At 40.4% G+C, this 15526-nt stretch overlaps 3 protein-coding genes and 1 pseudogene across 4 annotated transcripts; all 4 read left to right on the top strand.

Annotated features, from left to right (window-relative positions):
• The first annotated feature begins 1974 nt into the window (after positions 1–1974).
• On the top strand, positions 1975–3507 carry LOC104710153 (putative F-box protein PP2-B8; annotated as a pseudogene). Its single transcript, XR_015567293.1, has 3 exons — positions 1975–2372; positions 2552–2670; positions 2760–3507. The product of XR_015567293.1 is annotated as a putative F-box protein PP2-B8 (transcript).
• Positions 3508–4243: 736 nt separating this feature from the next.
• On the top strand, positions 4244–5917 carry LOC104710152 (putative F-box protein PP2-B6). The gene is made up of 3 exons (XM_010426706.2): positions 4244–4770; positions 5075–5193; positions 5386–5917. The coding sequence occupies exons 1-3, from the start codon at positions 4405–4407 to the stop codon at positions 5780–5782; spliced, it is 882 nt and encodes a 293-aa protein (XP_010425008.2). The 5' UTR covers positions 4244–4404; the 3' UTR covers positions 5783–5917.
• Positions 5918–6225: 308 nt separating this feature from the next.
• On the top strand, positions 6226–7879 carry LOC104714900 (F-box protein PP2-B5-like). Its single transcript, XM_010432369.2, has 4 exons — positions 6226–6570; positions 6984–7102; positions 7289–7713; positions 7869–7879. The coding sequence occupies exons 1-4, from the start codon at positions 6226–6228 to the stop codon at positions 7877–7879; spliced, it is 900 nt and encodes a 299-aa protein (XP_010430671.2).
• An 852-nt stretch (positions 7880–8731) lies between these two features.
• On the top strand, positions 8732–10163 carry LOC104710151 (F-box protein PP2-B10-like). Its single transcript, XM_087464064.1, has 3 exons — positions 8732–9091; positions 9295–9416; positions 9505–10163. The coding sequence occupies exons 1-3, from the start codon at positions 8810–8812 to the stop codon at positions 9947–9949; spliced, it is 849 nt and encodes a 282-aa protein (XP_087320190.1). The 5' UTR covers positions 8732–8809; the 3' UTR covers positions 9950–10163.
• Positions 10164–15526: the final 5363 nt, after the last annotated feature.

Raw genomic sequence — 15526 nt, 5'->3', positions numbered from 1 at the left:
AATCTTGGAGCAGTCATTCCGCCTTGCTTTCTCTGCTTCTAACAACAACGTTGAGTATGAAGCACTAATCGCTGGACTGCATCTCGCACACGGAATTGGCATCAAGAAGATCCAAGCTTATTGTGACTCACAGTTGGTAACGAATCAGTTCAGTGGAGATTAGGCAACACGACACGCGCGCATGGATGCCTACCTCAAAGTCGTTCGTGACTTGTCCCAAAAGTTTGAGTTCTTTGATATCGTCAAAATTCCACGAAGCGACAATGCTCCAGCTGATGCACTCGCGACACTCGCTTCCACATCAGATCCTGATCTCCGCCGAGTGATACCTGTAGAAAACATTGATCAACCAAGCATTGACATCAAACCTGTTGCCTCTTGCTCCAGCCACGTTTCTCGAAGCCGCACACTCAGTGACAGACCCGAACAACGTCTTAGCAATTGCCTTAGCAGTCACAAGACCAACCCCAACAGCCGCGAATTCAACCACTCCAGCTATGCCCGTACCAGCACCCGATGCCTCCTCGCGCGACGACTGGCATATTGAGATTATAGCATATATCGCGGATGGAATCATGCCAAAAGACAAGTGGGAAGCAAGGCGTCTGCGCGTTAAGAGCGCACACTACACGATGTTGGATGGCAGCTTGTTTCATTTGGATGCAAACGGCGCTCTTCTCATCTGCGTCAATACGAAGGACGTCAACGACATCATGCGAGAGGTTCACGAAGGCGTGGGCGGAAACCACTCAGGTGGCCGCGCTTTGGCACTTCGAATCCGCCGCAATGGCACTTTGAATCCACCACAATGGACACTTCTGACCAACCATGGTCGCCGATTGTACCGCATTCGCAAACAAATGCGAAAAATGTCAGCGTCATGCACCCTTCATCCATTCCCCGACCGAACTCCTGCGCACAACGTCACCACCCTATCCCTTTATGCGATGGACGATGGATATTGTCGGTCCACTAACACCATCTCGCCAAAAGAAGTACCTCCTAATCATGGCGGACTATTTCACAAAGTGGATTGAAGCAGAATCGTACGCCTCGCTTGAAGCCAACGAAGTTCAGAAATTTGTTTGGAAAAACATCATATGCAGGTATGGACTCCCATACGAAATTGTATGCGACAACGGGCCCTAATTCATCTCGCTCCAGTTTGAAGGATTCTGCGCTGGCTGGCGGATACGCCTTAGCAAGTCAACTCCACGATACCCGCAGGGCAACGGACAAGCAGAGGCAACCAACAAGACAATTCTCGCTGGAATTAAGAAACGCCTCGACGCAAAGAAGGGACTCTGGGCATACGAGCTCGACGGCGTTCTATGGTCTCACCGAACTTCACCGCGGACATCCACTTTTTGGACAATTAGAAAGAGAAAAGCTATTATTTTCGTATTAACTGCGCTTAGCTCTTTAATTGTCATTTTCTGTAAACGCTTCCTCAAATTCTATGTTAATAAAAGGATCAGTTCTTATTTATTCCTATTAAGATCCGTATCATTTATATTGTCGATTTCATACATCAACAAACAAGAACTATAACTTTTACATATTAATTTCATAGAAAAATTATATGTAATTAACGTATACTTTTCACAAATTGAACAGGAACTATAACTTTTGGATATATTTAAGCCGGCCCTATGTTATGCCAAAAGCTAGTTAAGTTTTCCGAAAGCACTTTCTTATCTGTTTTATATATATTTTTTTTTTCTTTTATCGGAAATTCACAAAACACAAAAGATAGTTAAAGTTGGATTTCCTTTCTAAAAAAATTTCTCTTTTTATTTTTATTTTTTTTTGGTTTAAAAAAAATTTCTCTTTCTAGTTGTTAGCTTAACGAGCCACAATAGTCAAAACTATATTATAAAAAAGGATCCATAATGCTTACGTGAATTGTCTCTATATATTAACTGGGACTGGTGAACAGAATTTTTTATTATCATAATCCACAACCAACGGCGAATCCTGAGACTTAAAATGTCCAAAACAAGGAGCCTGAATGAGACGCGCTCATTGTTCACCATTAAAGGTCATTGTCATAAATTTGTAGAACGACTTAAGAAGACTCTTAGACTTTCAGCTTCCGATGACAATCACGGTGTTGCTGAGCCGTTTTCTTTGGATGACTTACCAGAAGAATGTATCTCCGTCATTATCTCTTTACAAGTCCTCAAGACGCATGCATCTTCGCTTCGGTTTCAAAAACCTTTGAATCAGCGGCCAAATCAAATATTGTATGGGAGAAGTTTATTCCGCCGGAGTATGCATCTCTGGTTCCTAGACCACAGGATTACTCATCGAAGAAGGAGCTCTATTTCACATTATGTGATGAATCTGTTCTAATCGATGATGACAAAAAGGTATAATCCATCACTTTTGTAAGTTGTTTATAGTATTAGAGAATAATGATCTGTCTCTTGTCTTCAAATGGCATTTTTTGTAATTATACATAAAAATGTATGTTGCCATTGGTGTAATTTGGTATAACTTTTGAAGTTAATAACTCACGCTAATAAAGAATATTCATAATTCTTAATAGAGCTTTTGGGTAGAGCGAGCGAATGGGAAAAGGTGTATCATGTTATCAGCGATGAACCTCTCAATCATGTGGGGAAATATCCTTCATAGTTGGAAACAGATTCCAAATCCTCAAGCTAGGTACCCTTTTTATTATCTTTTGTATTAATTCAGTTGTAATGGCTCGTTTTTAGTGATTATAATACTGAAAATGTTTCCTTGTGTAACAGGTTTGAAAAAGTAGGGGAGCTTCACGAGGAACGTTGGTTCGAGATTCGGGGTAAAATAAATACTCGTGTCCTATCTCCCAAAACTCGTTACTCTGTTCATGAAAGCAGAGATATGTTATGGTTTTGCGGATGTGGCAATAGAAGCTGTAGTTGGAGTGGTGGGACAGTATTTACAAGAATCTTCAAGAAGATATCTATGCTTTGATGAGGCTATGAAAGCGCTTTTTCTGAGAAGGGAGATGGAAAGAAAGAACTTAGTGAAACCAAAGAGCAGAAAAGATGGGTGGATGGAGTTAGAACTTGGGGAATTCTTTATTGATGGAGGATTAATGAGTAGTGATGAAATTGAGATGAGTGTTTTAAAGACTAAGAGGCTCCATTGGAAACGTGGTTTGATCGTTCAAGGAATTGAAATTCGTCCTGTGAAAATCCGGTAATGAATGCCAAAACACTAGTTAGACTTTTACATTCAGCCGCTCATCGATCTATTGGTAATTTTAATTGACTATGCCATAGAGTGAAGAAGTAATTTAATTTGTATTCGGTTAAAAGTTAAACTCCAATATTGTAGTTTTTAGATGAGATGTAAACCGCTTTCCTACAATGGAGAGAACGGTTAGATGATTCCAGTTTTGTTTTGGTATGAGTCTAAAGTTGACGTAAGTTAAAAACTTTTGTATATCTTGGGAAAACATATTGTAGTAGGCTCAAATTTTGGACGGTAATCATGTAACCGTCAATTTGGATTTTTTGGTTCTAATGAAACATCATTTGAGTTGACGACAAGATATAACCGATATCTAAAACCCTACAATGCCGGGAATATGGGGATGCCCGGAGTCTAATCCAAGTGGAAAAGACTGCAAAAATGAAAAACTCGTTAAAAACAAACATGGTGTACAGAATTCAGTATATATTATTCAACTAGTTAAATATTAATTTAAATTTTCATCTTGTTTGTTTGTTTGTTTGCATTGTGGAATTCAATTCTAATTCATGCATTTGTCAGTATTTCTTATTGTTTTGAGTTTTTCTTTTCCTCTCTCAAAATCCTGTATTGGAGTTTGGAGGTGGATTTCAATTCCCATAATCTAGGCAACTCCTATTTCCTAATGACTCATTTTGATTAATTAGGGAACCAAAGCGTTATCGAAGGGATTGAATTCGGCCCAACGGATAGCCGGTAAATTGATAGTGAAGTTTACTGTGGAAGAATGAATGGTTTAATAAAGGAGCTTTGGTTATAAATTTTGTGTTGTACTCTCTTCAGAGAAAAAAGAACAAGACATATTACATGATTTAAACTTTGTGGAAGTAATATAACTAACTTAAGAGAATAAGAGTTGAGATCCCATTATAAATTAGCTGAATTGATTTGATAGTTAAAATACTGAAACAACTATGGCCGTAGAATATTTCCAAATTAAAAAACCAAAACCGACTTTTAAAATTTTAAATACACTAAAACACAAGGAGCGTGACTTGTGTGAGGAAGGAAACACGGAGTTAAACTCAATATGGGCAAACAAGGGCAGTTTAAATACGTGTGCACGACTTTTTTATAGATATATTTAGCATCAGGAGACGACTTAGACGATTCTTTAAATTCTTAGCTTCGAGGCGAAGAAAGACGATATACCTAACAATGGGCCAAAAACACGGCGTTGACTCTAGAGGCAAAGGCAGAAAAGTTCCCGGTTCTTCATCGATGAAGCAAAAACACCACGTCGAATCTAGCGGTGGAGAGATCGTTCCGGGGCCTTCGCCGTTCGATGACTTGCCAGAGGAGTGCATCTTTAAGATAATCTCTCTTACAAGTCCACGGGACGTGTGCATCTCCGCTTCAGTTTCAAAATCTTTTGCATGTGTGGTCAAGTCAGATAGCATATGGGAGAAGTTTCTTCCGTCGGAGTATGAATCTCTGGTTCCTCCGTGGAGAGCTTTCTCATCGAAGAAAGAGCTTTATTTCACTCTTTGCTGCGATCCTGTTCTAATTGAAGATGGCAAAAAGGTATGTATGTATATGTCCATCAATCAGTTTTACATATTTGTTTTTTTTTTTTTACATTTTGAGAACGATGATCTGTCTAGCTCTCGCCTTCAAATTGAAATTGGGGTTTAGAGATATCTGTAAATTAGATTGAAATTGGTGTTTAGAGATATCTGTAAATTAGAAATTTATGTGGAAACTATCATTTATTCAAATATCCTGGAGTATTTTGGTATATTGTAAAGTTCAAACTCATGCATCTATTTTAAATATTTCTGATCGTTTTGAAATTTATTTTGTCCTTTTTTTTTTGTGTGAATCAAAGAGCTTTTGGTTAGAGACAGCGAGTGGGAAAAAGTGTGTAATGTTAGCTGCAAAGGAACTGTGGATAACTGAGAGAGATAATCGTGACCATTGGCAATGGATTAAACGTGCTGAATCTAGGTATCCTTTTTTTACTTAAAGTCGATCGTAATGACACAATTTACTATAATTATGGTGATCAATCATGCATTTAGTATAGTTAATATATGTTCTTCTATTGTATAAACATAGAATTAATTAAATCGATATATATTATATAAAGCTTTTTTATAAGTACGTTTAGCGGAATGTTTGATCAAATGTGTTATGCAGTTTTGAAAAGGTACCAGAGCTTCTCAATATTTGCGCTTTCGAGATTGGTGGTAGCATGAGTACGCAAATCCTATCTCTAGGGACTCATTACGCAGCTTACATCGTGTACAAGCTAAAGGACGAACGTCATGGCTTACGAGACTTGCCTATACAAGTTGGTGTTGGATTTAAAGGACAAGAAATGCCTAAACGATTCATATGCTTTGATGATAAATTCAAAAAAACGCCAAAGAAGAGGGGAGATGGGTGGATGGAGGCAGAGATTGGGGATTTCCTCACTGAAGGAGGATTGATGGGTTATGATGAAATTGAGGTGAGTATTGTAGACGTTGCAATACGCCCCAATCCGAAGGGTGGTCTGATTATTGAAGGAATTGAATTCCGACCAAAGGGATAGTCAGTAAAGTATTTTCGGTTTATTGTAATTTGTAGTGGAAGAACGGTTTGGTTATTTTCAGGTTCTGTTTATATTGTAATCTTTTTGAGAAAAAAAAAAAAAAAAACTTTGTGAATCAGAAAGTGAATTACCGCAGTCAAATATTTTTAATCAAACTTTACTAAGATGATTAATTAACCAACGTGAGATCCTAATATAGTAATATATTCCTAATCATCTTTACATGACTTGATTTTATTATATGGTTTGTTTGTACGAATATTTCCAAAAACATACCAAAACCGACAGCATACAGACAAAAAGAACGTGCACGTACGTTGATGCAAAGAAGGGTAATTTCGTATATACAAATGGACGACTTGAAACGAGTCTTTCTTTTTGAATATTTTAGCGGCAGAGACTATTTCTTGAAAGTTACAACTTGCAGATCAAGAAAGCTATCGATGGGCCAGAAACACGGCGTTGACGCAAGAGGCAAAGGCGGAGAGTTTTGTGGTTGTTGGGAGATTATTACCGAATTTATCAACGGTTTTTCGCCGTCTTTCGATGACTTGCCCAACGATTGCTTATCTATCATAAGCTCTTTCACAACGACTCCACGGGACGCGTTCCTCGCTGCTTTGGTTTCCAAAAGCTTTGCGTTGCAGTTCGATTCCGATGGCGTATGGGAGAAGTTTCTACCGTCTCCGGATTATGTATCTCAGATTCCGAAATCGCGAGTTTTCTCATCCAAGAAGGAGCTCTATTTTGCTCTTTGCGATCCATTTCCAAACCACAATGGCAGAATGGTATAATATTATTTATATATCCCTCAGTTTTTAGGCTTTTTGAGACTAATCATGTGTAACCTTCTAATTCAATTTCTGAATGGACTTTGTTAGAGAATTATATATAGCAACAGGGATTTGAATAAACTCATGTTATGATTAAATCCCCCTTCATATTCTCCCAAAACTAGTGGATTGGCTCATCTTCTATCTATTTTTTTTTTCTTTTTCTTTTCGCAATGTGGGATTAAGCTTAGCCACCAGTTAGAATATAAACAATCTCAAACACATGATGCACTCGATGTAAAAAAGTTTTCTCGAATAAAATTTATATTTTATTCAAAAAGAAAATGTGGGATTAAGTTCTAATTCATGCATGATTCAATAGTTCTTACTTTTTAAAGTTTTATTTGCTCTCTCCCTTAAATATATAGAGCTTCAGGTTAGATAAAGCGAGTGGGAAGAAGTGTGTAATGTTATCTGCAAGGAAACTATTGATCCGAGGGGCAACAAATCCTCGACATTGGAAATGGATTTCAGTTCCTGAATCTAGGTAACTCCTTTTTCTTAATGACTTATTTTAACTCCTTTTGCAAGATGGAAGAATATACTGGCTTTACATTACATAAATATAAGATTTGATTAAATCACTATAAAGTTCCTATCTCTTATGCAAAAGATTAATTAAGAAGCTAACTGTATTGGGAAAAATGTTACACGTACGCGTTGTGTTATGCAGGTTTGAAAAAGTACCAGAACTTCTTGATATAGATACTTTCAACATACGTGGTGCCTTGAATACTCGAAACATATCCCCAGGAACTCATTATTCAACTTACATTGTGTACACAAAAACATCTCATTGTTATGGCTTTCAAAATTGTCCCATACAAGTTGGAGTTGGATTTCAGGGATATGTAATGCCTAAGACATCCATATATTTGGATACAGTAAAAAAGTGGCCAGGAAGGAATATAGAGTATTCAAAAAAGAGGAAAGATGGGTGGATGGAGGCAAAGATTGGGGATTTCTTCAATGAAGGAGGATTTATGGGTTTCGATGATCTAATTGAGGTGAGTATTGTAGACGTTACTCGCCGCCTTCGTACGAAAAAAGGTGTGATTATTGAAGGCATTGAATTCCGGCCAAAGGATACTATAGTCAGTAAATCGGGTTTTACAATTTTCGGTTATGTTTTTGGAAAAAAAAAATTGTGACATGATTCAAAGTATGTGGATTGCTAAGATTGTGATTTGGATCCTAGAAATTGTGAAGCATTAATTTCTTTTGTATATGTTCTACAATTGCTTATTGATCAGGTATCATCTAAAAGGCTCGTTTTATTAATCTTGATGTGTATACTTCACCTTCTAAAATTCTATAACCAAAAAAACAAAAACAAAAAGCATAATCTTAAAAGTAACATTTAAATATCTCTTTAACAGTATATACAAATTAAACGAACTATAAACGAGATAAATAATGTAACTACTTTAAGATCCTAATCCTATATATAGTCCTTATGTGGTCTCTAGTGGTTAGTGGTAGACAAAAAACGTGCAAAGAGTAGTTCCGTAAACATGGATGGACAACCTCAAACAAGTCTTGCTTTATAAAATAATCAGCCACCGAGACTAAGAACGATTGTGTTTTGTACACATATAAACTAATAAGTGAGAATGGACCAAGACAGTACTGTTACAATAATAGATGACGATAAAACAGACGCAATATGAATTTACAGGGGTAAAAAACATAGAGACCAAGTTCAATAGTAAGTCTCTTGGCTATTTCCCATAATTAAGAACACTTGTACCATAAATTTCAACCAAATAGATCGAAAATAACTTCGTTGTATTAAAGATTTGGTTACTATAAGTAGTAACTGATCCTACATTTGCTGAATCACTCAACTTCTTGTTCTTGCCAAATAACCAACATTCTCTGGTGTTTTCTTGACATAGACTGTGATCTTGTAGATATACCCTTCATGTTGTCCACTCCTCCTGACATCTTTCACTAGTTGATGATCCCTTTCCTTTGGATATGTAGTAGAGTGTGAGGGTTATTATATTTTCCACTCCCAAAAACCTTAGATCTTTGGGCTTCTCGCGGCCCATCTAAGACACCGACAACACAAAGGACAAAGGAGCGTGAATGAGACGCGCGCATTATTAGCTGAACTATTCGCTTAAGAAGAGTCAGAGTCAGAGTCTTGTGCACGTCTCTGTTGTTAAAGCTTACGAACGAAGACACCGCGATGATCGGAGGAGAGATCGTTTCCAAGTCGTCGTCTCCGTTCGATTACTTGCCGGAGGACTGCATTTCCAACATAATCTCTTTCACAAATCCACGCGATGCTTGCGTCGCTGCTACGGTCTCGAAAACCTTCGACTCGGTGGCCAAGTCAGATATCATATGGGAGAAGTTTATCCCGGCGGAGTACGAATCTTTGATTCCTCCATCGCGAGTTTTCTCATCAAAAAAGAAACTCTACTTCTCTCTCTGTAACGATCCTCTTCTCATCGACGATGGCAAAAAGGTAATTATGTTAATATCAGTCACTTTGTTTATAGGATTTGAGAGTAATCATGACTTCCAAGTTTTTAACTCGTTCTGCTAGGGAAGTATGGCTACGAAAAAAAAACCCTAACTTAGCAATTACGCAATTACGATTTGAGAATAATGCTATTGAATACTTCTTAGTTATTTTGGTTTTTTTTTTTTTTTTTTCGGAAATAAAAGAGCATATGGTTAGAGAAATCGAGTGGGAAGAAATGTATCATGTTATCTCCGCTGAATGATTTCTCAATAGCATGGGGAGATGATCCTCGTTATTGGCAATGGATTCCATTTCCTGAATCTAGGTAATTTAGTTACCCTTTTTCATTATTACTTTACGTATGGTTTTATTTTGCCTCTTAATCAAATGATGTTATGTATGTATTAATGTAGGTTTGAAAAAGTAGCGGAGCTTGTCTTTGTATGTTGGTTCGATTTTCGTGGGAGAGCGAACACTCGTGTTCTGTCTCCAAGAACTCGTTACTCTGCTTACATTGTGTTCAAGAAAGGGGATGAATTTTATGGGTTTACGAATAAGCCCATTAAAGCTGTGGTTGGGATAGTGGGACAGGAACCTTCTAGGAGAGATATATGCTTTGATTATGATGATGATGTCGATGTAGGGTTTCCAAGGGGCGAGAGAGGGATGAGGCAACTAGTGAAACCTGAGGAGAGAAATGACGGGTGGATGGAGATTGAGCTTGGAGAATTCTTCAATGAAGGTGGGTTGGTTAATAGTGATGACATTGAGATGGGTGTTTTGGAGACTTCGCGTCTCGATGGGAAGTATGGTTTGATCATCCAAGGTATTGAAATCCGTCCTGCGAAAATCCAGTAGTTGATCGATGGCTCATCTATTTGAATTATTGTGTCATTAGTTGATAATGCGATGGGGTGAACAAATTGGTATCTTTGTATTCAGTTATGTTTGTTACAGTAAATAACAAGTTTGCTAATAAGCTAAGCTCTTACTTTGTTCTTATTGTGAGGATGTTGCCATGTTGATATATGTAAAACCACTTTCCTGCATTGGAGAGAAGAACACTTGATAATTTTGGCGTTTTGGTACGAGTCTAACGTTTAACTAAGTTAGAATCTTTGTCGTATATCTTGGTCCTTGGAGACATCTTGCAACATAGAATGGAGTGCGATGTTTTTGAATTTAGGTTTTTGGTTCTAATGTTCTCTCTCACGTGAACAAATTTGATGAGAAAAAAAACAGAGTTCTATGGAGTAATAAGTGGCGTTACAAGCTGATAAGCTCCATCGTGTGTACGTGCGTAAGAAGAAGCCACGTGAGACTGGCACGTGCGAGGAGAGTTGAGAAGTTGGATAAGGAAGACAAAAGGAATAAATATCTGCAACTAATTGTTTACAGTTAGAGAGTATAAAGTCTTCTTCCTCTCATTCATAAACATTTCATGTATGTGGTGTATAACTTTCTCCTGCGTGAGAACTTAAGAGAGATAGCGAAGGAGAATATGATGCTCTAAGCTTCTCTTTGTATACCGATACATTTATAGAGTAATATTCAGAGTATTATTCAGATCTACAACCTTGTTCTAACAAATTGGTGCGTCGTGACGTTTGATCGAGTAGAAATCGCAAGCTCATTCGGTATGGGTTACGATCCAAAGCTGTCGCCGATCATCTCCGAGACTTCTCAGGAATACGAAGAGAAGCAAGTCGAGGAGCTTTTTCGGAGTGTGCACTCGATTCAGAAGGAGATTTCATCGGATCGGGAGTATGTGAAGGGTGCGATCGCCGATTTGCAACAGTCGATGAAGTTGCTGTTGGCAAATCAGTCACCGCGCGATGTGGATTGTGATTCATCGGAGCCGCAGTCTGCAGATCCATCGGTCAATTGCCGTCGGAAGGTATTATCGACTCCTTTAGCTGGGCAACGTCGCGATACGGGACCTAGTTCTAGGGACGAATTGCTTAAGAACTCGGATTTGCCTGTGTTTTCTGGTGAAAATATATATAGTTGGTTGTCTCTTTCGGAGTGATACTTTCGTATTGGTGGTTTTTCAGATCCGGAGAAACTCGATTTGGTGTCGGTGCATTTGGCTGGAGACGCACTGGGCTGGTTTAACTGGGAAATTAACCGTGATCCGTTTGTTAGCTGGTATCAGTTCAAGGATCGGTTGTTGTTGCGATTTGGGAATCTGCGAGTGAAAGGACCGAGTCAAAGCTTGTTTTGCATTCGTCAAACTGGGTCGATCGCAGAGTATGTGCATACGTTTGAGGATCTTTCTGCACAAGTTCGAGGCCTTGATGATCATAAGCTTGAAGGTATTTTCCTCAATGGTCTGACTCCGGAAATGCAAGAACTAGTTTACATGATGAAACCGCAGAGTCTTCCTGAAGTCATTGCAGTAGCACTTTCCATGGAGTCTAGCCACTTACGCAAAGTAATGCAGCCTGTCGTCGGTACAGGAGAAGGAAATCAGTCCACGCGTGTGCAGCAATCCAGGTCCGTGGTGACTTGGAAAGGGAGACCGGTTGTTTCTGAGCCTAGCAAGGTTACTGAGAGGCCCGGGCCTAATGCAGTTCAGCGACCTCAGAAGCACCACTCCAATGCTGACTTGGATGATATGCGACGACGGGGAATATGCTTTAAGTGTCAAGGGAAATGGTCTAGGGGACACGAGTGTCTGAACAAGGAACTGCAGATCCTTACGGTGCTTGATGATTACTTGGTGGAGGTATTGCAGGATCATTGTTCTGCGGAGGAGCAAACGGAAGTGGTGGCTGCAGGGCAATTGATGGAACTGTCTTACAGTTCATTTATGGGGCTGTCTTCTCCATCGACTACTAAGATGAGGGGCATTATCAATCACGGAGAAGTATTGATGATGATTGATAGTGGAGCAACACACAACTTCATCACTCCGAGGATGGTGGAGCGATTGCAGATTCAGACTCAGGCGGGTGCAAATCTTAACATTAAGCTGGGTACAGGGGTGATGGTTCAGGGGGTTGGTGTGTGTCGAAACCTTTCTTTTTACATTCAAGGCTGGTCGTTTCCTTCTGATTTCATTATTCTGGAGCTTGGACAGGTTGATGTGATCTTGGGGATTTATTGGTTGCGGACCTTGGGCAATTGTAACGTGAATTGGGCAACTCACGAGTATTCGTTTACTTACAACAATCAGCTGGTTAACTTGGTGGGGGATACTGAGTTACAGTTGGCTGGTTGTGCTCTCCAAGGACCTTCTCCTTTTCTTGAGGATGCTGCTTTTGGTCAATTTCATGCTCATTAGGTGAGTTCTGATCAGACGTTGGCTCTTCCACGGGTTGTTGATGAGGTGTTACAACAGTTTGACTCTGTTTTTGTGGAACCTACGGGGTTGCCTCCCTTACGTGGCAGAGAGCATGCCATTAATCTAGTTGCGGGTGTGACTGCGGTCAGTGTCAGACCTTATCGATATCCCCATGCTCAAAAGGAGATTATGGAGAGGTTGGTTCGAGAAATGTTGCAGGCAGGGACGATACGACCAAGTAGGAGCCCGTTTTCGAGTCCTGTGCTGTTGGTAAAGAAAAAAGATGCGAGTTGGAGATTTTGTGTTGACTACCGTGCTCTTAACCAAGCTACTATTCCAGATAAGTTTCCTATACCAATGATTGATCAATTGTTAGATGAACTGGATGGTGCTATCATTTTTTCCAAGCTGGATTTGAGAGCAGGTTATCATCAGATCAGAATGAAGGAGAGTGATGTAGAAAAGACTGCTTTCCGGACTCATGATGGGCATTACGAGTTTTTAGTTATGCCATTTGGCCTAACTAATGCTCCGGCCACCTTCCAGGCTTTGATGAATGAGCTTTTCCGTCCTTACCTGCGAAAGTTCATTCTCGTGTTTTTTGATGATATACTGATTTACAGTGCCTCGCTGGAGGAACATGTGGAGCATCTGTCGGTAGTTTTGAAGATTTTTGTTGAACATCAGTTGTTTGCTAACCGGAAGAAATGTTCTTTTGCTCAGTCCCGCGTTGATTACTTGGGTCATATTATCTCAGCTTCTGGCGTGTCTACAGATCCTTCTAAGACCGCGGCTATGATGAAATGGCATACTCCGGGTTCTGTCAAGGAATTACGAGGGTTTTTGGGACTGACGGGTTACTACCGACGTTTTGTTAGAGGTTCTGGCGTGATTGCTCGTCCATTAACGGAGTTGTTGCGTAAAGATATGTTTGAGTGGAGTGCGAAGGCACAGCTCGCATTTGAAGCTTTGAAGGAGGCTATGTCTTCAGCCCCGGTTTTGGCTTTACCGAACTTTGCTAAGACGTTTGTGGTGGAGGCTGATGCCTCTGGGTATGGACTTGGTGCTGTGCTTATGCAAGACAGGCGCCCGATTGCTTTTTTCAGTGTTGGTTTGACACCTCGTGAACAACTTAAGCCCGTATATGAACGTGAATTGATGGCTATCGTTCTCGCGGTTCAGAAGTGGAAACATTACCTGATGGGGCGTCGTTTTACAGTGCACACGGATCAAAAGAGTCTCAAGTTTTTACTAGAGCAACGTGAGGTTACAATGGATTATCAACGGTGGTTGACTAAGCTGTTACCTTATGATTTCGAAATTGTTTATAAGGCGGGGGTTGATAATAAAGCTGCTGACGGGTTATCTCGCATTCTGCATTCTACGGGTTCGGTGTCCGCAATGGACTTGTTTGCTATCACCGTTCCTTCCGTAATTCAGATGCAAGACATTTTTAAGGAGATTGAGGAAGATGTAGAAATCCAGCGTCGTATTCGCGAGTTTGACTCTCTGAAGATGGCTTCGCGTGGTTTTGAAGTGAAGGATGGTAAGCTTTGGTTTAAGACTAAGTTGGTGATTCCTCCTACCTCGAAGTCTATTCCTTTGATCCTCGACGTGTTTCATAACAGTCAATTTGGGGGTCATTCCGGCGTGTTAAAGACGGTGAAGCGGATACAATTATCTTTCTACTGGCCTGGGATGCTTCGGATGGTGAGGAAGTATGTCTCCGAGTGTGCCATTTGTCAGACTCACAAAAGTTCTACTTTGTCTCCTGCGGGGTTGTTGCAACCCTTGCCTATTCCGCAGGCCGTGTGGTCCGATGTGAATATGGATTTTGTCGAAGGCTTACCAGCGTCTCAGGGGTTCAATGCGATACTGGTCGTGGTGGATCGCTTGAGTAAGTATGGCCACTTCATTGCCCTGAAACATCCCTTCTCTGCTTCTGATGTGGCTCAAAAGTTCGTTGCGGAGATTGTGCGTTTACATGGATTTCCTGCTTCTATCGTTTCGGACCGTGACCGGATCTTTTTGAGTCATTTTTGGAAGGAAAGTTTTAAGCTTGCTGGTACGAAGTTGAAGTATAGTACTGCGTTTCATCCGCAGACGGATGGTCAGACGGAGGTTCTTAACAGGTGTATGGAGTCTTACTTACGTTGCTTTACGTCTGCCCATCCTCGCACTTGGTACAAGTTTTTATCTTGGGCGGAGCTATGGTACAATACGTCCTATCATACGGCGTTGAAGGCTACTCCTTTCAAGGTTTTATATGGCCGTGATCCTCCTGCCCTGTTGCATTATGAACCTCTTTCTACTCAGAATTGAGAACTGGAGAAAATGTTGCAGGAACGTGACCGAATGTTGGAGGATATTAAGGGTCATCTTGTGCATGCTCAGCAACTTATGAAGAATAACGCGGATAAACACAGGCGGGATGTTGAGTTTGCTGTTGACTCGTGGGTGTATTTGAAGCTGCGACCTTATCGACAACATTCAGTGGTGAAGAGAATTTGTCAGAAGCTGTCTGCTAAATACTTTGGTCCTTTTCGGGTGCTGGCACGTTTTGGAAAGTCTGCGTATAAGTTGCAGTTGCCGGCGGAGTCGAAGATCCACCCTGTTTTTCACGTTTCTCAGTTGAAACAGGTGTTGGGTGTGCATCACCAGGTGTTGCCGCTTCCGGACTCATTTTCGGATGCTGGTGAGTTGGTTTTGGCACCTTCAGCTGTCTTGGAGACTCGTTATAACGATCAGGGGGTGTGGGAGGCGTTGGTTTCGTGGCAGGGTCTTCCGGAACATGAGAACTCGTGGGAACCTGTGCGGGCGCTGCAGCAGGAGTTTCCCGACTTAAAGCTTGAGGACAAGCTTGGTGTTGCAGGGGGGGTATTGATAAGCTCCATCGTGTGTACGTGCGTAAGAATAAGCCACGTGAGACTGGCACGTGCGAGGAGAGTTGAGAAGTTGGATAAGGAAGACAAAAGGAATAAATATCTGCAACTAATTGTTTAGAGTTAGAGAGTATAAAGTCTTCTTCCTCTCATTCATAAACATTTCATGTATGTGGTGTATAACTTTCTCCTGCGTGAGAACTTAAGAGAGATAGCGAAGGAGAATATGATGCTCTAAGCTTCTCTTTGTATACCGATACATTTACA

Source organism: Camelina sativa, chromosome 9 (genome assembly GCF_030686135.1).
Source record: "Camelina sativa cultivar CO46 ecotype springtype chromosome 9, ASM3068613v1".
NCBI classification, from domain to species: domain Eukaryota; kingdom Viridiplantae; phylum Streptophyta; class Magnoliopsida; order Brassicales; family Brassicaceae; genus Camelina; species Camelina sativa.
Note: the sequence above shows the minus strand (reverse complement) of the source record. Positions and strands in the feature narration are given on the sequence as shown.